This window comes from Hordeum vulgare, chromosome 1H (genome assembly GCF_904849725.1).
Source record: "Hordeum vulgare subsp. vulgare chromosome 1H, MorexV3_pseudomolecules_assembly, whole genome shotgun sequence".
NCBI lineage: Eukaryota > Viridiplantae > Streptophyta > Magnoliopsida > Poales > Poaceae > Hordeum > Hordeum vulgare.
In genome coordinates this window covers 334,243,041-334,269,483 of record NC_058518.1, presented here as the reverse complement: position 1 = coordinate 334,269,483, position 26,443 = coordinate 334,243,041, and the positions used below count along the sequence as shown (strand labels likewise).

Here is a 26,443-nt window from a genome sequence, read left to right as displayed (position 1 = left end):
ATCAACCATCTGGGTTGAGCAAAACGTCAATGGGTCGTCCTCTATCAATCCTTCATCTCTTACTACCACCGGAACCAAGACCACCACCGCTGGTAACTCTAACACTCGGAGGACCTCCATGGCCGCCCCTAGTGGCTCCTCGTGCACTACCTATAACACTAGTCCATCCTCCACGACCATTACTCCTACCTCCGCGTTGGACACCGAAACCGCCTCTACGACCACCTAATTGACTAGTGCTAGTGTCGACATCAGTTGTTCTTGTCCTGTTATTTCCTGGGATGTCACATTGACCACAATTGTTGGTGTCAGGAGGCTCCATGAAATGACCGCTGCCAAATTGTTTCATTCCTGTATATCCAACTAGATCATCCATGTCACTCCTAAATCTCTTCTTTCTTCTTCTTCACTTTGTAGGTACCATGAGTTAAGGATCTGGCACGATATGTGGGCCGTCGTATTCAAGCCACTTTGGATGGTCAAGGAAATGATGGAATCGAGGTGCCCATACCAACCTTGTGGCTTCCAACGTGAACTCACGCAATCCTACGGTCCTTCCATCTGAAACGGATAAGTTCCTTGCCTTCGCAACCGTCATCACATGCAAGCACAACCAGTGATACCCATGAGATCTCTCACATCGACACCGCCGGTTCTTGAGGTGCACCTCATAAGCAACACCGTCGTAGGTCACGCCATCTCGTGTTGTGCCACCTGGGTCATCGGCTTGGTAGATCATTTCTTTGTCGTTGAATCTGATTATTTGTTGATGCGAAGACTTGCCTATTTGAAATTTCAACCAATCATGAACCTTCTTTGGATACTCCATTTTCCACCTTTCTAATTGAAGGTTGATATGGAGTGCCTAAGGAAATATTCGTTCAACTTCAAGAATGTGTATTTCAATATTGTAGTCACCTACAAAGAACGAACACCCTTAAGCACATTGTTGAAGCATTCAACCAGGTTACTAGTCATGTCACCATATCTCCAACCTCCTTCATGGTAAGCGCATGACCACTTGTGTTTTTCCTCATAATTCCTGTTCAAGAATGCTCTTCCCCCCTTGTTCTTTACTAATGCCTTGAAGAGATTATCATATCGATTTTTTAATGAATCAAAGGTGAATGTCGTGCACACATGGGTTAGGTATTTGCAAAACTCTTTGCTCTTGCATGACTGGTAAAAGTTTGCCATGAAATGCCTCACACTCCATTGGTGGTGAAGCTTTGGGAGGCCGGGAATAAACACATCGCCTTCAGAATGTCGTGGCGCCGGCCCGATATGATGCATACCTCCCTATTCCCAATCACCTTGGTTCTCGCATGCCCCATGAAGCACTCCTAGTTGTCTTCATGCTTGGAAGGAACTAAAGCAAATGCATCCGGCACCACGTTATCATTGGACGAGTGAGTCATTGCCACCATTAGAGTGCCCTTGTATGCCATCAAGAATGTGCCATCTATAGACAACACTGGGTAACTCTGATGCCTCGATGCATTGACCAACATTCCACAAGTCACGGTGAAACACTCCATCAATTTCCTCCAGTGCATGACACATGCCAAGGTTCCTATGTGTGATGGCTCCCAACATCCTCGGTAGAATATTGTATGCGGCCTCATAATCACCATGCAACATCCTGATAACATTTGCCTTGGCCTTTCATACCCTTCCATCGTTGACCGTGTATCCGGATCGTTCTTCAACCGAACTCATGAGCAATTTCACCTTCACGTTTGGATCATGGGATATCTCATTCAATAATTTGTATCCTAAAAACTCATACATGAATCGACGGTGTCCATTGTTGCGGTCGGCTTTGTTTGGCGGTATGCACAAGTGAGTGGCCACACAACTCTTCAACACCCATTGCCTGGGTTCTTGAATTTTTCTTCCACGATCCTTTCAAGGGCAACCTTCTTTGTCACATTTGATGGCGTACAATAGTTTTTGGTCGGAATGATCAATAACAAAAGGCCTATGGTTCCTAATGGTAGTCACTCAACCATATTTTGAACTCCTCCAAGCAATCGAACTTGATGCCTTTCTTCAAATGAGCATTATCGCCCTCATCCTTGGGTTTAGGGTCACTGACCTTCGGGCACGGTGTTGGTTCAAACAACCCCAATCTCATGCCACCATCAACAACGACCTTGTCGGCGAGACTAAGATCACAAAACAATGGGGCACCTCTTTCCTTCCCGTCACCTTCTTAAAATTTTCATTTTCTTGTGCGGTGAATCCAACCTCGTCCAATTCCTCTACTCGACCCTCATCATCCGAGTTATACCCATACATACGGCTATAGGGGAGGTTATGATATATGTCTTGCTGGTACAAAATGGCATCCAAGTTGCCAATGGGATTGTAATGAATCTCTTCAGCTTACACATAAGCATCAACATGGGTAATAGCATCATCGTAAACATGAGCATCATCATCAACAACATGAGCAACATTAACATCAACATGAACCTCTTCCCCTTGAATTACCATGGCTCTATCATTCATCTTCGCTTCATTTGGCGGTTGACTTGAAGAATTGGGGACATACACCTCCACCCTTCCATCATGTATTGGGGAGGTGGCATGTTGGTTCAAGTCAATTTGTAGTACAGGAAGCTCAATATTGGTGGCAAATAATTCAAGTGATTTGTCTTGTGATTCAACTACTCTATCCTTGTACACCCCCAATGCAATCCTGAGGTGATAGGCACACTCTTCAATCGATACTTCACCCCACTCCAACATCATACCTTCCAATAAGATTAACTTCATCATTTGGGTCAACCCAATTTAACACACTTCTAACTTTCATAACCACCTCCTCAAAGTTGGGCTTGAGTCAAAAAGCATGGACTCTTCCCCTTCATCGATATTGCCTTTCATAAATGTCTTCTTATCCAAATAATGTAATTAACGAGTCTATCTATCTAAGTACATTGTAAAAAAAGTCAACGATAGGTCGACAACATAATATGGATCAAGAAAGATCTCTGCATTAAATTCAAACAACAACACAAATAACAAAAAAATATTACTTAACCCTAATTACTTACTAATCGCATTGCCTAACCCTAACACTAAACCTACAAAAATGCCTCACAATAACTATAGATCGGTGTTACAAACATGATGATTAGGCATACTGCACATATTCAAGCATAGAAACAACCCAATCATCCCTCAAATTCATTGATTTCACATAAAGATGACCTAAACTAGGGTTTGCACACAAGTATAGAATGCCATCAAATTAGATGATTCCAACCAACAAAAAAGAAAAGAATGAGTGAGGTACCTTGAGTGATGAAATTGGACTCGATCCATCGAAGAAAATTCAAGCAATGAAGATGAATTTGGTGAAGACAAGAATGGAGGAAAGAGAGGGGAGAGGAGCTCAGGTCGGGGAAGAAGGAGATTTGAGGATGAATGGGTGGCTGATGGGACCCACTAAACCATCAACAACTCACTTACCGAGACTGAGTACCCTACCGCCATCCGGTGTGGCGGTAGACTATAACACCACACCGTCGGGCTACTATCCACATCATCACAACAAACAACGTCGTCTATTTTGACCAACTCCCTACCGTTAGAGGTAGTGACTAGCCTACCGCCTTAGCGGACGGTTATAAAAAAAGGGTCAGATCCAAAAAAATCATGTTATTACTGTAAATGGTGTTTTTAGTTCTGCGGTTTTCGGGGTCGTTAGAATTGCTCTTACCTCTCTCTCGCCCCAATAAAACCCTCCTCCTTGGCTCCCTGCTCCTTCTTCTGATTCTTCCTCCTAGGGTCAACCGCCGGCGCCGCCTGAACCCTAGCCCGCCCCGTCGCGCCGCGCCGCTGCAGGTGAGTTGATCTTTTCGCGCCCTTCGCTTTCACTGCGTCCCTCTTATCGGCCATCTTATCATCCGCGCCCCGCTGCAGATGGAGAAGGGGGCGTCGGAGTCGTCGCCGCTCGACTGCGCTCGCTGCGGCAAGCCCGCATCTCTCCAGTACGTTTTCTTCCCCATCTTCCTCCCGCCGCCACCAGTTAGTCGCAAATAGCTGAAAGACGGCGCCGTCCAAGTTCGCAAGCACCTGACAGATTAAGCGCTCTAGAATCTTCAATTTGGCGCAAGTAGTCATTTCCGGGGCAACTTTGCAGCGACAGTATAAATGTGGAAGTTGTGTCGATGGATCTTTAGTTTTGGGATGCTTGTTTTAGTCTGTTATGAGGGCCATTTGTTCCACCCTGCCCATTTGATCCATGCTGTGAAGTGCGGCACGAAGGAACTAGACGAGCTATTCTGTTCAGGTTGTTTGCTAACAGGTCGTTATTTTCAGATGCCCCAAGTGCGCACAGCTGAAGCTCCCCCGTGAAGCTGCTGCTTTCTGGTGAGTTGCATGCTCCTTTTTCTTCCCACATTTTTGTACTGTGATAGACCCAATGAAGATTTTCAGTTGTTCTATAGGTGCTGCTCATTTCACAGCTGACAGGAATTATAATTTGTCATTGAGCTCTTGAATTGATACCAATACTTCTAAGCAGAGTTCTGAATGACCTTGTAAATTTTTTCCTGTTAGATTGCCAGTTCTTAGTAAAGCCTTCTAGATGTTTATTCCATGTTGTATCATCTATTTCATTGCCAATAAGTATGACCTTGGTCCAGTATACCATTCTGTCTAATATATCTTTGGATGACCTTCAGTAGCGAGGACAATCGAGTTACCTGCTGAAGAAAATGAATCTTTGAATGGTTAATGATCTTTTGAAGGCGTTAGCAATTAGCATACATACCAGCCCAGGGTAGAATTGTGCTTCCGAGTGAAAACATTTTATGCTTATGCACATATTATCCGCAGTTCGCAGGACTGTTTCAAGGCAGCATGGGCCTCTCACAAGTCTGTACACACGAAAGTAGACGCATTGTCATCTCAGCTGTCTCAAGAAGGCTGGAAATATTGTTTGAAAAAAGGGCGGACCCGGACACTGGAGCTTCCTCGTTTTGATTGGACAGGGTAAATTTTTTTACCACATATTTATATCTACGTTGTTGTTTTATGCTGATGCTTCTATTTTTTTTATAGCCAACAAGATAAAGTATCTTGCCAGTGCATTTTAGTTTTGTGCTGTACCTCTAGGGCAAACTACTTAAAAATGCATTTCTTATGTTATATTAACTGATCATGTATTACAGCTTATTGAGATCACATCTGGCATAGGGGTACTTTATTTGTAGTTTCTGGTATATCTATATATTAGTAACTCCCTTGGCAAAGTTAGTCTGGGTAAACCAAAAGCGAGCAGTTCTCTCATATAATTGAATTTTATTGCATTTGGAGCTAATTCTCTAGCATAGGACTAACTTTTTTTTACTTTGTATTTATTGTGGTTCAAGTCCATTGAGACCATTTCCTATATCAAAGATGCGTTTGGTGCCAGACGGAATCGAGAAACCTGATTGGGCGCTTGATGTAAGTATCAACTGCGCCTGAGTTTTATTTTGTCCCATCCTCTGTGTGTCTTCTTGGCATTATCATTTGGACTGGTATAGATCTCTGTACCAAAAGAGTGCATCGTTAAGTTGGCAATATTTTGTTATCCTGTAATCTGCTCTAGTACTGATGTTTGATAAACCTTTTTAGGGAATCCCCAAGATCGAGCCTGACAGTGATTTGCAGAAAAGAGTAGAGGTAGAGCTTTCCACAGATATGCAAGTATCATATATGTTCCAAAAATAGACATCTGATGTTATTTTGCTGGATTTGTTTCTGTTATTTCTGTAGATCAAGACCCCTGAGCAAATTGAAAGGATGAGGGAAACATGCCGAGTAAGTTCCCAGCACATCCAGTTTCGTACTTACAAATAATGAAATGTTATGGTGGCATTGTACTGACTGTTCCTCTTTGTTCCCAACTATAACTGTTAGATTGCAAGAGAAGTTTTAGATGCAGGTGCTCGTATAATCAAGCCAGGAGTTACGACAGATGAAATTGATAGAGTGATTCATGAGGAGACAATTGCCAGAGGTCTGATTAACCTTCTTGAAATTTTAAAATGCAGCAAATTGATCACCAGCTGATTCAGTGGTGAATATACCTTTTAAATCACTATTATGTCATGTGAAATGTTTCAGGGAATCTTGTACTTGTTTTTTATGTCAATCTGTTGTGTCTCAGGAAATATACCTTTTAAATCACTGTTATGTTTCAGGAAATCTTGTACTTTTGAATTTCAAGGCAGTAACAAATGTATTTGTTGTACATAAGAGAATTAAATGTATTCCCAAGCTGTTTAATATGCATCTTGATCTGTTTCATAATTTCCATTCTTGATCTACAGGTGGATATCCGTCCCCATTGAATTACCATTTCTTCCCGAAGTCATGCTGCACGTAGGTTATTGTATTATTTGTTACTTACTTATTTAGCATCAAGTGATATTTCTTATTGTTGCCATTTGTATTCAGGTCAGTTAATGAAGTCATTTGCCATGGAATTCCAGATGCCAGGTCCCTTGAAATTCACACACAGAGCTAATCATTCACCTCATTCTTGCTTGAACCTGATGTTGCTTCGTCTAATTTTGATTGACATTTCGAAGGTTAACCATTTATTTCTTCTAACAGAAAACTTGAAGATGGTGACATTGTAAACATTGACGTTACTGTATACTATAAAGGTGTTCATGGTAAAGTCTCAACAGCCTGTTGCTGTATTTAACCACTTACCATTGTTATATTTGGTGTTTGACTGGACATATAACCTTTAAGATGAAACTATTAACTGCAGGTGATTTGAATGATACATATTTTGTTGGAAACGTCGATGAAGCTTCGAAACATCTTGTCCGTTGTACCTATGAGTGCTTGGAGAAAGCTATCGCAATAGGTGATGCTTCGGTTTCAATCTTGTAACTTAGTAATGTCACCTTGCTTTCTTCCTTATCCTTTTCTCTTTGCGGTTATTATGTCTTACTCAAAGATATGTAATTTTCTTCTGTTTGAAATTCCTGCAACATTTTGGAAAACATCATCTCTGCAAATGAGACATGCCATTTGAATTCACCCTTTTGATGCACAGTTAAACCTGGAGTTAGGTTTCGGGAAGTTGGAGAAGTCGTGAGTAGACATGCATCAATGTCAGGTTTATCTGTGGTCAGTATTGCATTGGCACCGACTTGATCCTGAAATAGTTTAGCTTTTCTGTTGCTGTTTGCGTCGTATAATTGCACCTTTACTCCCGTATATCCTTTTATTCCAGGTGAAATCTTATTGTGGTCATGGCATAGGAGAACTGTTCCACTGTGCCCCAAACATCCCTCATTATTCAAGTATGGTTCTTGCAACCTGTTTTTCTTATTTGGATTTCTTGTATTAACGCTGTAAGCTTTACCTTAGTATATTTATGTCCGAGTGCTACACAATGCCATTTAATGAGATATGGTCGCTTCATAATGTAGGGAACAAGGCTGTTGGTATCATGAAAGCTGGTCAGACATTTACAATTGAGCCAATGATTAACACAGGCAAGTTTGTGACAGCAGCAAACATTGTGCATTTGAACACTTCGATGCTACTTTTGGCATAGGCCTACTGCATTGTTCTATAATGAAAGTTTTAATATTTCGCAGGACTTTGGCATGATCGTCTATGGCCTGATGAATGGACTGCGGTAACTGCAGATGGCAAACGGAGTGCTCAATTTGAGCATACCCTTTTGGTGAGTATGCTGTTTTGTTTAGAGGAATTGATCCACTTGCTCATGTATAGTCATGTTGATGTGGTCATGTGATGTGGCCACGTGGCATGGCTATCCTTTTCATAGTTTTTGTTGCTTGAAAAATAAGAAATCCTTATATGCGCCATAAGTTAATCCTTTGTCAAAATTTGACATTTAGACCAAACAGGGTTTTCACCTTTTCAACCTGCCTACAGTTTGTCTACAAAGAAAACATTGTTCACTGTCTTTTCTGCTGTTTGATGGTATACAAAGTCATTCGCTCTGTTCTCCTATGCCCTTAGGTGACTGAAACCGGAGTTGAAGTTTTGACAGCAAGACTGCCATCATCACCAGACGTCTACCCATGGTTGAAGCCCTCAACAACAAATAGCAAGTAACAGGAGCACATCTTTTTGATCAACTTGCCATTGAGACGGTGTCGGCTCTTCAGAGTCCAGACCGTGTGGATTTTCTTCGGGTCACGACTTGCTGCAACCATTGTTCTTTTTACCGAATGTTGATCATTTTGTGCCAATTCGAACCGAGTTATATGGTTGCATCTTGCATGTGGTGTTGGGCACATGAAGTGTCCTGCCATTATGCTATGTGGTGCGACTCAACATATGATGATTCATACAATTTTGAGCAGATTCATGCCGAGTTATATTGTTACATGAGGTGTCCTCCCATTATGCCATGTTACGAGTGAATTAACGAGTGTCGATGAAAAAGATGAAAAATACGAGTGGAGTGGAAACTTGCTATCTATTTGAGTACAGAATGGAAACGGAGCTCAAAAATGGGAATTCACAAAACGGAAGTGATGGAAACTTGAGTTTCCTGTGGGAAACGGAAGAGGAAACTTGAGTTTCTTGTGGGAAACGGAAGAGTGTTTTCAGCATAATTTCTGTTCAAACGGAATTTCTGTATCCACACATGCAGAAATTTTGCTAATCTTTTGGCCTAATCCAATCCTAGACAAAACATTTGAGCGTCCCCTACTTCTATCCCCATCCGTTTGACTACAACGCCTCTGGCATCCTTCCACCAGACCACCATTAATTTTAATTAGTATACAAAAAATTAAACCAATGATAATTCATGATTCCATCCATATTGGATCAATTTTCTATACCACTTTGCAATGAAATGAGGAATGCTTGTTATGGTAAAACTTCGTTTAAAAACTTTTCTGTTATGTTTTCATCTAGGATTTTTTTAATAGTTGATGGTTAGATTAATTCATGGATCATCCTCTACCTTTTAGGGAAATTCATTTAAAATGTATAGAATAAGAATGGATTACTAAAAGGGATTCTAGATTAGTTCAGTACATGTAGTTATTTCGTTGATCTGCTACTGCACTGTTCATTTTAGTTCCTACTTATGTTTTTACTTATTATTTGTGTAAAAACAATCAACAAAAATAATTAATCGGAATTCCAATTAATCATTGAAGCAATGAAACAGGGACCAAATAAAAAAATTCCTCTTAAATGAAAGGATCTGGTTGGAATCTTACATTTTTGCAAACTTTGTGCAACTCTTCTACTTATAGTAAAAATTCTGGTGTCCTTGCCCAATAAAAAGCACCGGTAGGTTGGTGAAGCATAATCCTTGCGTGAGGGAATGCTATACGATTCTTGGCACGTAACTAATTTTCTTTTTAACTAGCATAACTAAACATTTTTGTTGGTTTGGTTGCGTTTTACTGTATGTCCCAAGGGGGGATTTTAGTTCTGGAAAAACCCTACCTTTCGCACCAGTTTCTGCACTAGAACTTATGTTTCCGTTTTCTCCTAAAAGACACTTTCCACTCCCGCTACGTTTTCATCTTTCATCTCGAGAGTAATTGGCATGCCTCAGGTTCAAATTGTGACATTTTATCCCACGTTACATCATTTGAGGCTCATAGCAGCAAAAAAGCTTCTTGCAAACCTTGTTGATCACGAGCTAAGCTGCCGCTGTTGCATGTTAATATGTTTCTTCAAATAAAGAAATGTCGCACATGCCTAACATAACAAATTAAGAGAACGGCTGACACGGAGTATCAAGGTGATGTACAATACTGTACAAGTGTAGCGCACAACGGTATACATTATAGAAGGGGAGAACGACGGCCCCCCTGCTTAGTATCCACTGAATTCAACCAGCGAGGAATACGACGTGTTCTCGTCAGTCGAAGCAGCATTTCGAACATCGGGAGCTCTTGCTCCCTGTCGATTCTCAGACTTGTCCGAGGCGGCGACGCCAAAACCAGCCATCACATTCAGTTCCGACCTCTTGTGCCTCGCTTCCTCGACGTCTCCTTCCCAGCATGTCTCGGCGAGCACTTCCTGGGCTTTATCCATATCTTCCGCCGAGATCAAACTGTCATTTTGCAGCAGCACGAGGTACACCTGATCAGCCGCAGCCTTCCGGATCTGCAAGTTGGCAGAGAGTATCTGAGTTCGGTTCACCACCAGCGTTCTGCACTTCTCAGGCAAGAAATATATCAAATATTACCTTGGGGTATCGATGGCCTAGGAACACTAGAAGTTGGGAGAATGCCTTGGTGCCAGTTCCATCCAGTTGTGAAGAAATATATCCAAGGATTGAGAGGCCCGCACATAACTTTGTGAAGTCCTTCGACCCCTTCAGTTCAGGGCCTAGTAAATTTATCAATTCACTGTAGAAGTCGCCGTGCCCCTGTTGAACGTTACAAGGCCAGAAGACATCAGATAACCAAGTAGCATACATTGTATTGGCCTTATACTATGAAGTGTAGACTCTCTAAGTTATATCCTATGTTATGAGCTTTTAAGTTGTCAACTAATAAAAAATGTGCAGTTTAATAGTAATAGTTTTGGTTTATCTGATTATTAAGTTCCACTTCTTTGTCTGTCAGTATTAATGTTTAACAAAATGAGCTTTGTTCATCTGCCACCACAAATGGAAATTTAGCATTCCAGTTCTGTTTCTGTTGAGTGTCTTACAAAAAATCCTTCTTACATAGCTAAAATTAACTCACCTCCTTGTTCAAGAAAACCTGTTTACTGAGCAGAGTCTCGATAGTCTGCAATACAGGGACCTCGTTAGGATTACCAAAAAGAGTAAAGCAAATGTATGGCACAAATATCATAACAATAATGTAGATACATGTGAACTTTCAGACTAAACTAGTCAAATCGGAACTAAATTACTAGAACTGGTGACCACATCAGTCTAAACATGAACAGGCTTGAGTTTAAATATACAACATATCTTAGACACAAAAAATATGCATCCAGCTTCAGATATATATATACACCATGTTACCTTCAATGTGGGTGTAATTACACGGTCGCACTTCTGGTAACGCTGGAGAACCCACAAAATGTCACGACTCAATAGATACTCTCTACTTTTCCCTTCATCATCTATATTAATACTTGAATCCTGCAAGTATCCTACTAAAGCTGATGTTGAAGCTTTCCTCAAAGACTCCTGCAACCCACCGGTAGAAATCACAAGCCCTGAAAGCACAGGCTTGCTGTAACAGCTAGCCTGAAGAATCTTCACCAATCGTGGATATGATACTGTAGGAACCTAATCAAGGCAAAGGGCTATCAGTTGAAGCTTGAGTGACAGTACGACCACACTTAGTATAATGCACATAATGGTGCAAAATGAATCAGCGTGCAATTTATTATCTTATGGGCCACGGTCACTACAAAACTAGACGCCAAAGACTACGATTTAGGAATAAAGAAAGTAAGTCGGTGAGCAACTGAGCATTAAAAAGATAAGAGCTGAGAGCAACACAGCTAGTTGTACAACGTACCACAATACAAGCATTAGATATGAAATATGATAGATCCTAGTGGATTTGGCAATAATTAAAGTGAAATTGGTGAAAAATTACTTACTGCCCACTCCAAATCTGAATTGTTGGGAATGATTTCTTCCAACAGCTTCCTGTAAGGTATAGACGGGACAAACTGTTCTTGGTTGTACAGAATCCTCTGCAGAGCCCTGACTGCTATTTCTCTTATCTTATCTATTTTCTCAACTGCCTGTTTTGCAATGCCAGCAACCAGATCCTGTGCAATAGCAGAATCAAATAGTTGGTATGTGATACTAATTGCATTTGCATCCATGTCGCTTGGCTCAGACTCATCCTCAGCAGCTGGTGCTGCTCTCACTGCAACAGCATCTCTCTTGCAGAGGATGAACGTGCATCTTTCTAGTGCATCCATTGCTGCTTCACGTACCCAAGAACCCACATCTCCTCTGTTATCTACAGCATAATCATCAAGTGCTCTGAATAAAGCTGGCATGACCTCAACTTTTATGTATGCATATACAGATTCTCCAATATCTGAGCTCTGATCAACATTAGATGTTAATGTTTCGCAAACCAGAATTAGCCCCCTAACAGAATTCATACGTGCTTCAGCATCAGGATCATCAGCCTTATCCTGCACATTATACGAAATAAGAGTTTCAGTCAGAGATTTCAAGAAATGCATCAACAGCACGAGTTATCGTTCCTTATATATGTTTTGCTGCTGAAATGTCAATAGGAAATTTCACTACCTCTATTGTGCATGAGCTACAGAGCTTACTCATGACAGGCCTCCATTTTAATAACAAGAACTCGTACGGTAATATTCCAAGGGCCAGCGCCCCGCCTCGTCTTGCAGCTACATTCGGGTCATCTAGAAGCGTCACATACTTCGAAATGACATCATGAGCAATCTTTTCACCAGCAGAAACCAGATATGTTGGAATAAAATGCTTCAAAGCGTCAACAGCGGCACACTGGAGAAGATTGTGAATAGCACCCAGTCAACAATGTGGGACAACAGTGTCATGCTTATACAGTATGAAACAACAGCAGCAACAACAAATGACACAAAATGGACATCAACAAGCCTTTACTGCTATCTTAACTATTGCATTACTAGCACAAGAAAAAAGAAAGCTCACCTGTATTTGAGAATTGGGATGCCTCAAATTCTCGTTAAGGGTTTCAACTAAACTTCTCTTTGTCTTCTCATTCAAGGATATTGCAGCTATGGAAATACATGCAATGAATCGGGAAACAGCAGAGCGCATAATCTCTCCTCCTTTACCTCGATAAAGGCGTGCCTTTTCAATTGCAGGGACAATGCCTGACAAACCTCTCTGCATGTCTACAGATATACACAGATGCAAGGCCCCCTTTAGGCCTTTAGGGTAAGAAATTCACTGAAAAGTACTACATAGATAATCCAGATATGGACATTTACCTGTCGTAAAAATGAAACCAAGCTGATGCAACTTCAAAGCAATTTCACCAGCAGCTAAAGTAGCCCCATGTCGAGTGCACAGATCTGATGACAGAGTGCAGGGAATTAACTTTTTAAGGGCATGCCCAGAGAAGTAATCCATATCATATTGCACAAGCAAAGCAAGGGCCTGCGCCGCCAACTCTCTCAAGCTTCTCTCCTAGGAAGAAAGAAAGTTCAGCCAAATCATGTGGGGTCTATGGATAGACAAAACAAGAGGAAAAATAACATGGCGATAAAAGGATATAAAAATGACTGATGAAAAGCCATGGATGCTTAATAGGGATCATCATCAAACTAACATCATGTTAAACAATGGGTGTTGCTGTTACACTAATTTACAGAAGTAAATAATACATCTGTATTTGCTATGTAAATGATTCAAGCAGAAGTTGACAGGATTGAAGCACAGGAAATAAGAAAATAGGCAAATGTTGCCGGAGTAGGGAACAATTAAACAGCAATTTCACCCCAACTAAAAAAAGTTGCGCAGTAGTACAGTACCCAGTGAGTTATTTTATTGCACAGCAGCTCTTCTGCAAAGGGATAAACATACTCCTTATACTGAGCAACAGAAACGGCGACACTCAGATAAGAGTTTGACCGTGAAGCCAGTGCAAAGTAGTCTGTTGTATTCACAATATCAATGCCATGCGGATAAGTTCCCTGTCTTCCAACATTCTCTTGAAAGGCAGCAGAAGCAGCTCTTCTACAATTAACCTGATATCAGATACGGCAAATGACACATTAGAAACAGTTATCAAAATATCATTCCACCAATGAAAGCAGCACAAAATGAACCTTGCCTCTCGATCATAACAAGCAACCGTTAGAAGGTGGGGAGCAAGTTGTTCCAAGACCGCCTTCATATCTATGTTAGTATAGGCACGACCAAACGCCCAACAAACATATGCTGCGGCATCTCTTACGTGTGAGCCAATGCTATGTGGGCCTCTACGCACATCATAGTGTAAAGCCTGCAAAGAAAAATATGCCATGAAGTCAACTGGGACATTAGGCTGCTGTGTTATAACTATACAAGGGTGCCGACACTTAAGTATCTTAAATATTTTATCAGAATATAGGTAAGACCATGTGGGGCATGCAACAGCACACCCACATTGCAATTGGTGCCAGAAAAATGAAGCATGCACAAATAATTCAGAAAAGTTCTGGTTATCAGATAGATATACAAAAGTATCTTGCAGAAAAGAGAGTTAAAAAATACTCCCTCTGTAAACAAATGTAAGACGTTTCTTCCATTTGTTTGGAACAAAGCGGGTAGTAAGCATCTCTGCTGCCGGTAGATAACTTCATTGGTACATAGGGGTGGTATCCGGTATTGTTCTATTACGTACCTTCATTATAACGGGAATAACATCAGGAAAGCTAGAAGGCAGCAACAACCCCCTCCGAGCAAGTTCAGCCAAAGCCAAGCAGCCTCCATGCCAGGAACCATCACCCTTCAGTATTCAAAATGCATGAGTTATTTACTAAAGTAATTCACTAAATAAGAAAAGGTGCAATTTTGATGAATCTGAAAATATCTTCAAACAAACAAAGAATACTATGAAGTTCGTATGTCATAAACGGACCTCACCAGGAGAAAAAAGCTGCAAGATTGATGATAGAACTTCTTCAGACAGTGCAGGTGTTAAACGTGCAGTTATCCTGCCAACACCTTTGGCAGCAGACCATCTAACAATAGTATCCTGGACAGAGAGGAATAAAAGCTTTTACTTGTTAGTTTGATGGCTACAATCTTCACGGTAAATGAAAAGATGAATAGTTCCCAGAGTATCCTTCAGTATAAAAACCCCATCAGAGACTACAGTGGTACTCATTGCATCACCCTATCCGAAGGAAACATCAATATTTTGAATGAAAACATTTACTTTTTGCATGTAGAGAAGCATAGTGGCAAGGAGACGTTATAACAACCGCTGCTGCAGAGAATTTATGTGGAAGAAGGAAAATTGACTGTTTGAAGCATGTTCACACTCCATATGACAATGAAACTTTAATGTACATTAATGCCCACGAGACGGTTTCATCACCTCTATTCTAACCCATCCAAACAAGCTGCACTGAATCAAGTTATATTTCACTTATATGTAAACAATTAAAAAAATCTAAAAAAGATCAAACAAGAATGGGTAGCATGATGGTCAAAGTCTCCAAAATACTAAATAATCTGGAGTACGGTTGCATATTTACATAGGATAAAGTGGTGGAAGATTTGCAGTAAAGATACTAGTGTAATAATGATATTAATCAGCATGCATGCACGCGGGAAGAAAGAAACACAGTAGAGATGATGGACCTGCCTAAGGCAAAGAAGACATTATTCTTAAATTTATTAAACATGACACAGAGAACAAACTGAATGTTTTACAGTATAATATTAGATGAGAACATACAGAATCCCTCAAGCCAGTCAATAGTAAATCAATTATCTCTTCCACAATTTCTGGAACATCCATATCTTCCTCCAACCCACATGTGTCCGTTTGATCAACGTTTACTTGTTGGGTTGATCCACTTGAAGACACAGCAGCAGAACTTACAAGGTTTGCACCCAGTGAACTACTTACTGACTGCATGACAGAAAACCAGTAAGCACTATGGTAGACCAATGAAGAACAAACTGATGAACAGATAGAAAACAATTGCAAACATCTCTCACAGAATGCATCTGATAAAAGATAGATGTAAAACATGATATCAATTGTTAAATGATTCTTCTGCATTAGCCATCCCGGAAACTAAAAGCTAAATCACTGCCAGTACTCAGCAAATTTTTCTTCGTTGGGATGTGGTGTAATTTGGTACATGGTGCGCATTTGATGCAGCTAACTAGCATTATTAAAACTCATAAATATTGATTAAGCAAAGGTTAACAATGAAATATTTGAAACCTGATAGCGCCATGATGGCGTACGGGGAGCCAAGCTAATGAGAGCAACTCGCTGTGCCAGTTTCACCAGAAATTTCCTAAGGAGGGGACTTCTGATGGCAATATTAGTCTTCATCACAAATGAACAGTCGTTCCAAATACCAGAATTGGCATCATGTAGCACTCTCCTATTACCAATCTGCAACAGGAGGAACGAAAAGAAAAATATGGTGTTCGCAGAATTATTAGGCTAGGAACAGATATCTCTACTAACATATGCAGTATGACGTTAGAAAGAAACAAACAACGACAACGGCAAACCTTAAATATTGATGCTAAAGCTTCCACTATGCCAATGGACCTAAATTGATCCACAAAGTCATCTGTGACAGACAACAAGATTTTGTGTGCCCATTCCATAAAACTGAAGACAAAATAAAGGCAACTCATTACATCCACACGGTGAAGTTAGCTAAATACAAATTTAGACATAAAAAAGTTCCTAGTAGTGACAGAAACTTGACAGTGCTCCGGTGACAGGATACTTTTGAAGGTAATTTAGCAATATGAAATGTATATGCATAATGGCTATAAGCTGAAAAAGATAACCTGCTGAAGGCCTTCAGCATGTCTGGACGAGTCAACAGCCTTGCAAGCAGCAACCCTGACATCCTTCTCATCGGACCAGAGTTGGAGAGATAATCCTTACAGATGTCCAATATCCTTGTCACAAGCGGAACAACCTCAGACCCAGGCACGTCAGCAGTGGCAGCAATGCTCGTGTCAACGGAGGAGATATCGAACGGAATTAATATCAGTATATAAAGCCACAACAGAACGACACACTTCGTCTCCATTTCTCCTGTGCTCTCTTGCCTAAGAGCTGTCGCTGAGCTCATTGTATGGCACTTCTCAAGGAGAGCAACTGCAAGCTCTAGATCAGAAACCTGATGAGGGAAGAATTTGATGACGCTCTTATACCCACAGACTGTAACCAGGGTGTAGATGATAATACACAGAGGCTTGATGATTTCAAGGAGCTCATCTGTGGCAGCACCAAGTTCCATTATCTTTGATCGAACCAAGGACATAAGTGGTGAGATGATGTCTTCTAGGTATGGCTCGAGAAGTTGACCTTCTTCTTGATATTTGTCCATCTATTTCCCAACAAAAACCATGGCATTAATTTGTATCAAGCTTTTAAGCATGAAGGGTTTGGCATAAATTGCACTAGTTCACAGATTGACAAAACCAATCAATTCCCAGTGCAAATTTGATAGCTAGTCCACTAAACAGCTTAAACAGCACCCTACACTATGGAGCGTTCATCGAGTGTTCACTGAAAAAAAAAGGCATTCAAACAAGGGTTTGCCATTTCCCAAGAGCACGGGGCTTGAAAATTTACATGACCTCTTCAGATTTTGTGTGTGCAATTAACAATCAACGCTGAAACAGATTAAGCTCTTCCGTGACCAGACAAGCAGAATCCAGCATTTTCTTACAGGGCTAGGCATTATTCTCGTAGGGATCTATGGTTCAGCGACAGGTAACATCCGGAGAAGGGGTGGGGGAGAGAGCTTACGATGGAGCGGATCCTGTGGACGTCGGCGGGTTCCGCGACGCCGCCAGCGGCGACGATGCGGCGGAGGATGGCGGAGACCAGCTCCCATTCCTGGAGAAAGTACCGCCGCAGGACGACCTCCTTGGAGTCGTGCACGTCGTCGCAGACAGCGGCGGCGGCAGTAGGACCACTCGAGGCATCCCCAGCGCCAGTGCCTGCGGACTGGTCAGGTGTGACAGGCATGGAGACAGTCTCTGTGGGAATGGCGGCGGCGGAGTGGACAGGTGGCTGCGACTTGCGAGTGTGCCGGAGACTGCGCCGTCGTGTTTGTGCGTGTCTCTGATCGCCTGACGCTTAATAGCACCACAGGCGTATTCCCTTTCTTTACGCATCTGTGACTAGGAGGCGTATTTTCTGTCTACAAGACTCTCGCACGCAGGAAGGCGCCTCCTGCCTGGACAGACCTCTCCTTCCTTCCCCGCGAGCACCGTCGCCGTCGTCGTCCATCCCGATGCAGCAGCGGCGCGGCCGGCCGTCCGGCACGGATGGCTCCGACTTCTCCTACCGCATGGTCGTCGACTCCCGTAAGCATCCAGCGCACCAAAACCCCAAACCCGAGCTACCTTCTTGTTCGCTTCGGCAGGCCTAATCCAGCCCCAAAACATCCGCGATTCTCGCGCGCCATTGCAGGGTACCAGAGGGTCGCCGACGGCAGATCCCGCCTCGCCCGGCTCATCCTCGTGCAGGTACGGACCGGCGCGCTGGCTCACCATTCTTGTCATCGCTGATCTGACAAGTGCTCGTCGTGGTTTGCTTTCTGTAGATGCTGCACCAAGTCGCTGGGGGCGCGTCGCTGCTGCTGTCGCTGTCGAAGGGGGCGGAGATAAACAAGTTCGCCGTGCTGTCCGTGGCCGCCGGGCTGCTGGCCATTCTGTTGGGGGAATTTGGTGATGAGTCCATTACAACTGTTCTGAGCTTTTGTTTCCAGATTCCCTGTCTTCTGACCAGAACATTGGATCTCAATCTGGTCTTAGTAGCAAAATCGCCATGAGATCCTACAAGCCTTTACTAGTTTCAGTAGATGAAATGACTGCATAGTTCAGTGGAAGTCTGAAAAACTATATAAATTGGTATTACTGAGCTAAAATGGGGAGCTTAAAACTATGAGTTGAAATTATATAATTGGTGTCACTGAGCTAAAAAGTCTATAGACAATCCAGAGAAAGCATTGCCAAGTCGCCGACGATGGTCACAGGTCACTCCTTGTGTGGGACTAGCGAAACTAGGAGACTTCAGTACTTCGATTATTCTCGTGGTTATCTTAACTCATGAGCTTCGTTAGAGCCTTCATGTTGTATATTGATTGGCATCCATAGCACGAAACCTTTCCTAGTAAGTTGTAGATAGTACTACTCCCACAGTTCCACTTGAGCGCTTCAAAAACAATCATGTTAGGATAAACAAGTATGACTGTTTACAGCACACGTTATTATGGGCCTTCCATACTGACAAGCAAATTGCAGCACTGTATGAGCTTCTGATCCTTGCCCCAACCGTCTCTCGACATATTGGATAAATGATCAAGGGGTTGTAGGTATCCAAAGTTTGAGGCAGCGTGGTGCTGTGCATATAGCTCCCGCTTGCGCAGGGTCCGAGTCTGACCACTTTGGGTCTTTTGTACGCAGTCTTTCCCTGCATTTCTGCAAGAGGCTGTTTCCAGGACTCGAACCCGTGACCTCATGGTCACAAGGCAAGGGGCAGCTCGGTGCATATAGCTCCCGCTTGCGCAGGGTCTGGGGAAGGGTCCAACCACTTTTGGTCTTTTGCACGCAGCCTTTCCCTGCATTTCTGCAAGAGGCTGTTTCCAGGGCTCGAACCTGTGACCTCATGGTCACAAGGCAGGGGGCAGCCCGGTGCATATAGCTCCCGCTTGCGCAGGGTCCGGGGAAGGGTCCAACCACTTTGGGTCTTTTGTACGCAGCCTTTCCCTGCATTTCTGCAAGAGGCTGTTTCCAGGACTCGAACCCGTGATCTCATGGTCACAAGGCAAGGGGCAGCCCAGTGCATATAGCTCTCGCTTGCGCAGGGTCCGGGGAAGGGTCCGGCCACTTTGGGTCTTTTGTACGCGACCTTTCCCTGCATTTCTGCAAGAGGCTTGTAGGTATCCAAAGTTTACTCCCGCCAAGTTGCAAATGTACTTTGTCAGTGGACATCTGAAGAAATAATCTTCAATACTCCATTTGGTTGTCCGCAGTAGGGCATCCTTTTATGCCATTGTTTTATCCAGCTACCCTCATCAGATTATTGCGTTGTGTTCTAGCTGATCATGTTGATGATGATGTTTGAGCTGATCATGTTGTTTGGTGTTTCACAGGGCGGAGGCGGACTGTGGCAGTGTTTCTTCGGTTGTACACAAGCTTGTCATCAATTGCTATTGCATTCTCTGTGACGTGCATTATTCGTTCAGACTTGTTCGTGAAGGTTTGAACTTTGGACTATGTAATTTAGTACCTAAATATTTTTGCAATTAGTATATGTGAAGTTGTATCTCATGTAAGGCTCTGCTTCTTTGGCATGCTTAAGTACCTCTAAACCCATGCGTTCAATCTTCTTCAACTTAATTGAGATAGCAACCTGCCTTGTCTAGACTGTTACTACTTGTAGTTTGTAGGCCCTGAATTTGCTTTCTAGTTCCACGTAATCGACAGTTATGCACTAGGCTTGAATCCAAAATATATAGCAGAAACGTCAATCACTTGCTAGAAGCTGAACAGTTGAGGGAAATTTAAGTCTTTGTGGCGATTCAGCTACAGATAAGATGTACTATCCTCGATATGGAGTGAGAATGACTATATCAAGAAAGCATATACTCCCTCTGTACCGAAATACTCGTAGTTGGGGGAAACTAGTACAAGTTCCCCCAACTACAAGTATTTCGGTACAGAGGTAGTAAATAACATCAGCAGATTTGAGAAGTTTGATAATCAGGTGACCGTGACTATCCACACGGCTGAGCTTGCTTAAAGGGATACCATTTTACATATACCTTGATCCTTATAAGTCCAATCAACAATAATACAGGTGCTCACATATATCCATTTGGCATTTCCCTTCTTCGCCATCTGGTAACTGGCTTTTCTTGCCAGTTAAATCTGAATTTGAATTTTTGTAAAATTTAGGATAGCAAATTGAAGACATTCATGTGTTAACTTCAAATCAATCAAGGCCAGAATTGTGCTTTCACTTCACTTACTTGCAGCCATATTGTCAGTGCATTCTTTGTGCACTTTGCAGTTCCATGTTGGCAATTTGCTGCACGAGTTTGCCCTTGTTTACCAAGTTATTGTCAGATTCTTCCTCCAGAATACGAATACATGCAATTAACTAGCATCTGGTTCTTTCTAGATCATGAAGCAAAACACAGCAGACATCACAAGCTATGAGATGTTCGATGTGGTCCGTGTTGCGCTTGGTAAGTTCTAGATCGCTCCTTTCATCTGTCGACGACAAAATATGCGATGCTAACTTCAGGCTTCCATCACCCTTCATTGCTTTGGTTAGGTGTCCTGCTCCAATTGGTGGTCATCGCAACAACAACCAGACTCCTGCAAAACATGTCTCCTCCCAAGAGAACCTCATGAAGGCCGTGCGTGACACTGTAGCTGCGCTCTACCAGTACAAAGGAACACCGTCTTGGGTCTTATACTCATGAAATAGAAATGCTATAGACCTCTAAAGAAACGGCAAATCTCCATGAGTCCATGTTGATCATGAGTTGCTTATTTTTAGCCCCTCTTCTGTTCTCCGACTTGCCGGGAATTTTTTTGTGGTGGCTGAAAGGCTAATTGAAGAACTTCTATGTCTGGCTTTTGGTGTGCTGTGTGTGTTTCTATAAATGTTTATGGTGCCGATGGTTTGCCACTGCTCTCAGATGCTGACGGCAATAGCAACTGAAGGCGCGAGTTAACCGGTCGTGTGGATGATTCTGATTTCTGAATGTGACGTGGAACTAACTTGCCCATTTATTGCGGTGCGTTTTCGTGCCCTGTGGATTAGAAGTTGACTGGAAAGTGGAATTATTGCTTGGAGAAAATGCGCAGAGGAGCGCTTGCTTGCACGGAAGCAAGTTCTTGCTCTCGGCGGTTTAGCCCTCGTGTTCATCGTAAACGGCAAGAGAAGCACTGCAACTGAAGTGGACGAGGTGAGATTCGTCCGTCGTATCACAGGCTCACATGCTGCATGAGGAACCTGCCAGAGGCCGAAATCACTGTTTTGATTTTTTTCAGCAATGTTACAAACTGAACTCGGTATAAAAGATCTAACCCTTTTAGCAACGTCATAGCCCGTGGTGTTACTGTCCAACATAGAAATGCCGAGCTGGATAGCTTTTCTGTCTTTGCCCACTGCCAGACCGAGCACATGTATGTGACAGGTCAGAAACGTCGAACTACATCCCATGTAGAGTAGCAACGCCAAAAGCCTTGGCGTTTCTAAACAAAATAGAAACGCCAAGGCCTTTGACATTGTTGTCTTACATAGAAACATCAGAGTTAGTGGCGTTTTCAGAAGCGGGATCTAGTTTGGGGTTTCTAGCCTGCCCGTGCTCGGCCTGACAGTGGGTCAGGGTAGAAACGTTATCTAGTTTGACGTTTCTATGTTGGAGAGTAACATCACGGGCTATGATGTTGATAAAAGGATCAACCGTGAAATACTTTCATATTGAGTTCGACAAAGATTGTTGAGAAGGTCAAAATAGTGATTTCGTCCGCCGCGAGAGGCAAAAGGAGCACTTGTTTGCCAAAGAAGAATCACGGATCAACGTCCGGCGTGTAGGTTCTCTTCCCTCTTTGTGACGGGGGATAGGGCATGCTTGGTTGATAGCCAAAATGTGGCTCGCCTTGCCACCAATTGACAACTTTTGAGAGGTTCACAAAGGAAGTTGTCAGCCAACCAAATTTTTGACTTGCCTATATATTCGCAAGCCAACAATGCTTGGTATCAAACCAAGTAGGCACACAATATTGCACGGACGTGCCTTGGGTGTTGTCATCGCGATCTACTACATGGAGCTTGTGTGCTCCCATGTTTTGTACTTTTGTGCTTTTGAGTTTTTCATCATCGGTTATCGACCAAGATGATGCCGCCCATGGAAAGAAAATACCTCCTTTGGAAATTTCTGCAGAGTTTCTTCGCAGCTATTGGCACCCCCGTGAGGACATTCTAAAGGGTAAAATGTCGCTTGTGTTGGAACCTGAAAGGCCAAAACCGACAATCACAATGAGGCTTTATTTTAAACCACAATAGATTATGATAATCTGAATGATAAAGATAAATTATATAATCTGGTTTATAAAAAATAATCTAGGTGAACATGTTTGGAGGTCAGATTATGTAAACTGTAATTCAGGTTTTACATTGCATAATGACCTTTCTACCCTCTATTTTTTTTAAAAAGGAGGGTGACGGTGGCAGAAATGTAATTATCCCTAACTTTACAAGGATAATGGGTCATTAGCAATCTATAATCTGATTTTAGCTTGGATAGAGTAGATTGTGAGTTTTTAATAATCTATCATTCAGTTTTTATAATCTACACCATAATCTGTCATGTTTAGAGACATAATAGATTATAAAAACTGGATTATAATCTGAATGGTTCCAAACAGGGCCTAAGTTCCTTGTCCTGGATCCTACCTCCTAGGGACCAGGTTGCAATCTCAGTAGATGGGCCGATCTCGGAAGGTGATGGTACGGCAGCGGACGGTGTGATACTACGACATAATGATTGGAGGATCATCTTCGCTGCTTATAGTTCATGTTCCGTTGTAAGAGCGTCTCCTACATACGGCAAAAAAAGCCTCACACGTTAAAAATTGGTCTTTTTATGCACGGGAGACAAAAAAAACAGTGCTCCAGCAGAGGGTGTAAAAAAGGACGTACACAAAAAGCGACAACACATGCACTGTAAATGTTGGGCGTGTTGGCTTCCAGGCTGCATATTTGAAGCACTGGATTGTGCGCATTGGTCGCTGCAAGTAGGGCCGTCGGGTTGGGCGCCATATTTTACAGCGCATGTTGGAGCAAATATTTTCCAGCGCGCTAAAACACTATTTCGATGCTGGATAATTTTTTTTACCACGCGTCTGTTGAAGATGCTCTAATTACACATTGGGAAAAGAGATACATACGTTGATGCAAGATTGCAAGGCATGGCCGTGGTCATGCAACACACTGAGCTTTCAGTTGTCATGCAGTCAAATTTATCAGTGGCCCTATCGATCTTCAGAGATGATTCACTTTCGCTCTCAGTATGATCACTTAGCTTTGGAGATCAAGTCCATGAGAGAGAACATCATGCTTATTCCACGGAAGTTCCATCTTAATCAGAATAGAGTAGCAGACTGTTTGATAGGATACAACCATACCGAACATAGCACAACTGTGTGGCCACTAGGGGTGCAGGGCGGCGTCCTGTCAAGACCCGCATCATGCTATGCTAGCACAAATTGAATTAGCACAGTCCAATTCAGCTAGAACTGATTTTCTCTCCTTTGTATACGAAGCGGGACGGGTTCTGGCGCCGCTCTACACACCTAGTGGCCACATAGACAGACTCCATGTACCTCTATAATCTATAATCCTTGCAAAAACTTTAGGGGTGAGTGATTCATGCGGCTCTTAAAAAATTATGGGATTAACCCAAGTTATTTAGGTTTGGTCTTCTGCGGTATTATCATAAGAGGCACAAGAAAATATCAAGATACCAGAAATGAAGCTATAAATGTTGGCTATGAATTTGTTTCATGTAATGTCCAAGTTTATTGTAGATCTTTGTTGTCAGCATTGGTCGCAAAAACAAATAGCATTCGTTGCAAAAATTCCAGAATGGTCATCCAACGTACTCATTTTCCAAAAATATAGCAACACAGTATTTTTTTAGTATTAATTCTTTTTGAAAAGAATGATGCACATAAGTATAGAGTCAAAACTTACCCATGTAAACTTTTACAAAATAATACTTCTTTGTTCCTAAATATAAGTCTTTGTAAGGTTTCATTAATGGACTACATACGGATGTATATAGACACATTTTAAAGTATACATTCAATCATTTTGCTTTGTATGTAGACCACTAGTGAAATCGTTTAAAAGACTTATATTTAGAAACGGAGGGAGTATATATGATGATTGCGACCTATATGAAAATGACTTAAACCATACCCCTTCGTACCTCTTTTTATTATTTTCAGCAAAAACCAATGTATATATAAGTCTTAACTTAAAACTGACCCATGTAAGTTTTCATAAAATAATATGTATGGATGATTTGCAACGTGTATACGTTTCAAACCTATACATATGTACATGATCTTGTTTGAAATTTTCAATACGTACAAACATGTTTTCAGTTTTACGAAGTAAGTTCGATCATACCCTAATTCCAAAAAATCATCTTCCATGTTTTTATACATTCCACATTATAATCTTTATTTATACTCTCTTTGCTGGGCCAATAAAGCTAGATCTTTCATTTTTGTTCAAGTAAAACGCAGGACGAGCACGCAGATGATCTACACGTACTGTGTACGTACAAGGGAGAACATGTTACACTTCGAGCTACTAACACACGGCAACTGCCAGAAAAAAGGAGAAGAAACACACACATGGCATGTATATTTCCCGGTGGCTATGGCGGCGCCGTTTGGTTGGCCATGGCGCCGACGATGCAGAGCGCGTTGGCCGTGAGGTGCAGGAGGCCGGCGACGTGGCCGCGCACGGCCTCCCTGACGCCGCCGCCGCCGGCGGCCTCGCCCCTGAACCCTTCCATGCACATGTCGCCGTCGGTGAGCGCCGCGCTGGCCCACGTCCGCACGGTGTCCAGCTGGAACCTCACCGTCCTCTCCTGCGCGTGGCCCTGCTCCGCCTCCGCCCCGACCTGCGCCATGGCCTCCACCGACTGCCTCAGCATGCCGACGGCGTCCCCGAGCATGCTCACGCAGTCCCCCGCCGCCTCCGCCGCCACGGGCGGCAGGCGCCCGGCCGCCGCCGCCGCCATGCCCCTCATGGCCGCCGTCGCGTTCCGCGCGCCCGCGAGCGTCACGTTCAGCGCGGCGCACGCCAGCCGCGCCGGGCTGCCCCCCACCGCGGCCGCGTACGGCGAGAGCGTCGCGTCGCACAACGCCGGGTACTCCGTCCCCGCGCACCACGCCCTCACGAAGCCCGCGTTGCCGCCACCCGCGGCCGCCGACGGCCGAGCGGCGGCGGCGAGGCCGCACCAGCACGAGACGAGCAGCAAGAGGCAGCCAACGGTACGCGCCATGGATGGAGTGCGGCAACGTGTCGACGTGTGTGCTGCGGTGTGTACGAGTTTTTTTGTTGGACCGCGCGGGGTCTTGGGGTTATATAGGGCGGGCGCGCGGCCGAGGGGATAAGGGCGCGGGGTGCACGTATGGCCGTGTGGGCGCGCGCTAGCTGAAAAGATCGCCGGTTCACATGCCTGCCATCCCGTCCGTGGCCCGGAGCTTGGTTGGCACGACGTGGCTCATGGTCGGCATGCACGTAACCCAAGCTATAGTAGCTAAGCTAAGCTAGATTGACGTCGCGATCCAAATGGTTACACAAATTTATCTCTCTTGCAACTTGCTCTGTTGTTGGATGTAGGTGCATACGTGCGTCCCTTCAGGTGCAGACCGACGCGGGGGACAGGGCTCGCTTTTGCCGGGGCCAGGCAGGTCGACCGGTGTATCGGTACGGGATCTGTTTACGTCGACGCCGCCTCGTGTCGGGTTCGACGGGAACGAAATATATTTGGCGGCTTGCCGCCTGCATGATGGGTGTGGCTGTATAGCGAGTCCGGACACTTCTTGCGCCGGTGACCGTGAGCGGACTTTTTTTTTGTTGCTGTGACCTTTGGGGTAAAGAAAGTTCAAAATTAAGCTTAGACCAACTTTAATGGGTCGACTCATACGGACGATGTTTTTGTC

The 26,443-nt window shown here is 43.3% G+C and overlaps 4 protein-coding genes across 4 annotated transcripts; 2 read left to right on the top strand and 2 right to left on the bottom strand.

The window, feature by feature from the left end:
* Positions 1 to 3,752: 3,752 nt before the first annotated feature.
* LOC123434591 (methionine aminopeptidase 1A) lies at positions 3,753 to 8,383 on the top strand. The gene is made up of 17 exons (XM_045115521.1): positions 3,753 to 3,855; positions 3,934 to 4,001; positions 4,333 to 4,383; positions 4,852 to 5,007; positions 5,388 to 5,463; positions 5,635 to 5,682; positions 5,776 to 5,820; positions 5,920 to 6,019; positions 6,333 to 6,384; positions 6,460 to 6,501; positions 6,619 to 6,680; positions 6,782 to 6,880; positions 7,073 to 7,146; positions 7,253 to 7,322; positions 7,452 to 7,517; positions 7,623 to 7,711; positions 8,014 to 8,383. Exons 2-17 carry the CDS (start codon positions 3,934 to 3,936, stop codon positions 8,107 to 8,109), a joined length of 1,194 nt encoding a protein of 397 aa, XP_044971456.1. The 5' UTR covers positions 3,753 to 3,855; the 3' UTR covers positions 8,110 to 8,383.
* A 1,270-nt stretch (positions 8,384 to 9,653) lies between these two features.
* On the bottom strand, positions 9,654 to 17,798 carry LOC123434543 (tubulin-folding cofactor D). The gene is made up of 17 exons (XM_045115518.1): positions 17,481 to 17,798; positions 16,508 to 17,055; positions 16,220 to 16,322; positions 15,921 to 16,097; positions 15,423 to 15,599; positions 14,598 to 14,714; positions 14,361 to 14,465; positions 13,809 to 13,979; positions 13,507 to 13,722; positions 12,964 to 13,162; positions 12,662 to 12,867; positions 12,269 to 12,493; positions 11,599 to 12,150; positions 11,009 to 11,278; positions 10,722 to 10,766; positions 10,217 to 10,399; positions 9,654 to 10,134 (listed from the first exon to the last, which is right to left on the bottom strand). Exons 1-17 carry the CDS (start codon positions 17,700 to 17,702, stop codon positions 9,841 to 9,843), a joined length of 3,810 nt encoding a protein of 1,269 aa, XP_044971453.1. The 5' UTR covers positions 17,703 to 17,798; the 3' UTR covers positions 9,654 to 9,840.
* A 90-nt stretch (positions 17,799 to 17,888) lies between these two features.
* Positions 17,889 to 21,322, top strand: LOC123434575. Its single transcript, XM_045115520.1, has 6 exons — positions 17,889 to 18,043; positions 18,150 to 18,205; positions 18,283 to 18,406; positions 19,834 to 19,940; positions 20,865 to 20,931; positions 21,021 to 21,322. The coding sequence occupies exons 1-6, from the start codon at positions 17,971 to 17,973 to the stop codon at positions 21,098 to 21,100; spliced, it is 507 nt and encodes a 168-aa protein (XP_044971455.1). The 5' UTR covers positions 17,889 to 17,970; the 3' UTR covers positions 21,101 to 21,322.
* Positions 21,323 to 24,920: 3,598 nt separating this feature from the next.
* LOC123434559 (pectinesterase inhibitor 7-like) lies at positions 24,921 to 25,821 on the bottom strand. The gene has a single exon (XM_045115519.1). The coding sequence runs from the start codon at positions 25,777 to 25,779 to the stop codon at positions 25,147 to 25,149; it is 633 nt and encodes a 210-aa protein (XP_044971454.1). The 5' UTR covers positions 25,780 to 25,821; the 3' UTR covers positions 24,921 to 25,146.
* Between the last annotated feature and the right edge of the window lie 622 nt (positions 25,822 to 26,443).

Excerpts from the sequence above, each read along its gene's own strand:
- LOC123434575 (XM_045115520.1), top strand. The coding sequence starts at position 17,971 with ATGCAGCAGCGGCGCGGCCGGCCGTCCGGCACGGATGGCTCCGACTTC. Across the intron at positions 18,044-18,149 it reads CCGCATGGTCGTCGACTCCC|GGTACCAGAGGGTCGCCGAC; the intron begins GTAAGCATCCAG and ends GCGCCATTGCAG. Across the intron at positions 18,206-18,282 it reads CCCGGCTCATCCTCGTGCAG|ATGCTGCACCAAGTCGCTGG; the intron begins GTACGGACCGGC and ends TGCTTTCTGTAG.
- LOC123434559 (XM_045115519.1), bottom strand. The coding sequence starts at position 25,779 with ATGGCGCGTACCGTTGGCTGCCTCTTGCTGCTCGTCTCGTGCTGGTGC.
- LOC123434543 (XM_045115518.1), bottom strand. The coding sequence starts at position 17,702 with ATGCCTGTCACACCTGACCAGTCCGCAGGCACTGGCGCTGGGGATGCC. Across the intron at positions 16,323-16,507 it reads ATGCTGAAGGCCTTCAGCAG|TTTTATGGAATGGGCACACA; the intron begins GTTATCTTTTTC and ends TTTTGTCTTCAG. Across the intron at positions 12,151-12,268 it reads GTAGCTCATGCACAATAGAG|GATAAGGCTGATGATCCTGA; the intron begins GTAGTGAAATTT and ends TATAATGTGCAG.
- LOC123434591 (XM_045115521.1), top strand. The coding sequence starts at position 3,934 with ATGGAGAAGGGGGCGTCGGAGTCGTCGCCGCTCGACTGCGCTCGCTGC. Across the intron at positions 4,384-4,851 it reads CGTGAAGCTGCTGCTTTCTG|TTCGCAGGACTGTTTCAAGG; the intron begins GTGAGTTGCATG and ends TATTATCCGCAG. Across the intron at positions 6,881-7,072 it reads GGAGAAAGCTATCGCAATAG|TTAAACCTGGAGTTAGGTTT; the intron begins GTGATGCTTCGG and ends TTTGATGCACAG.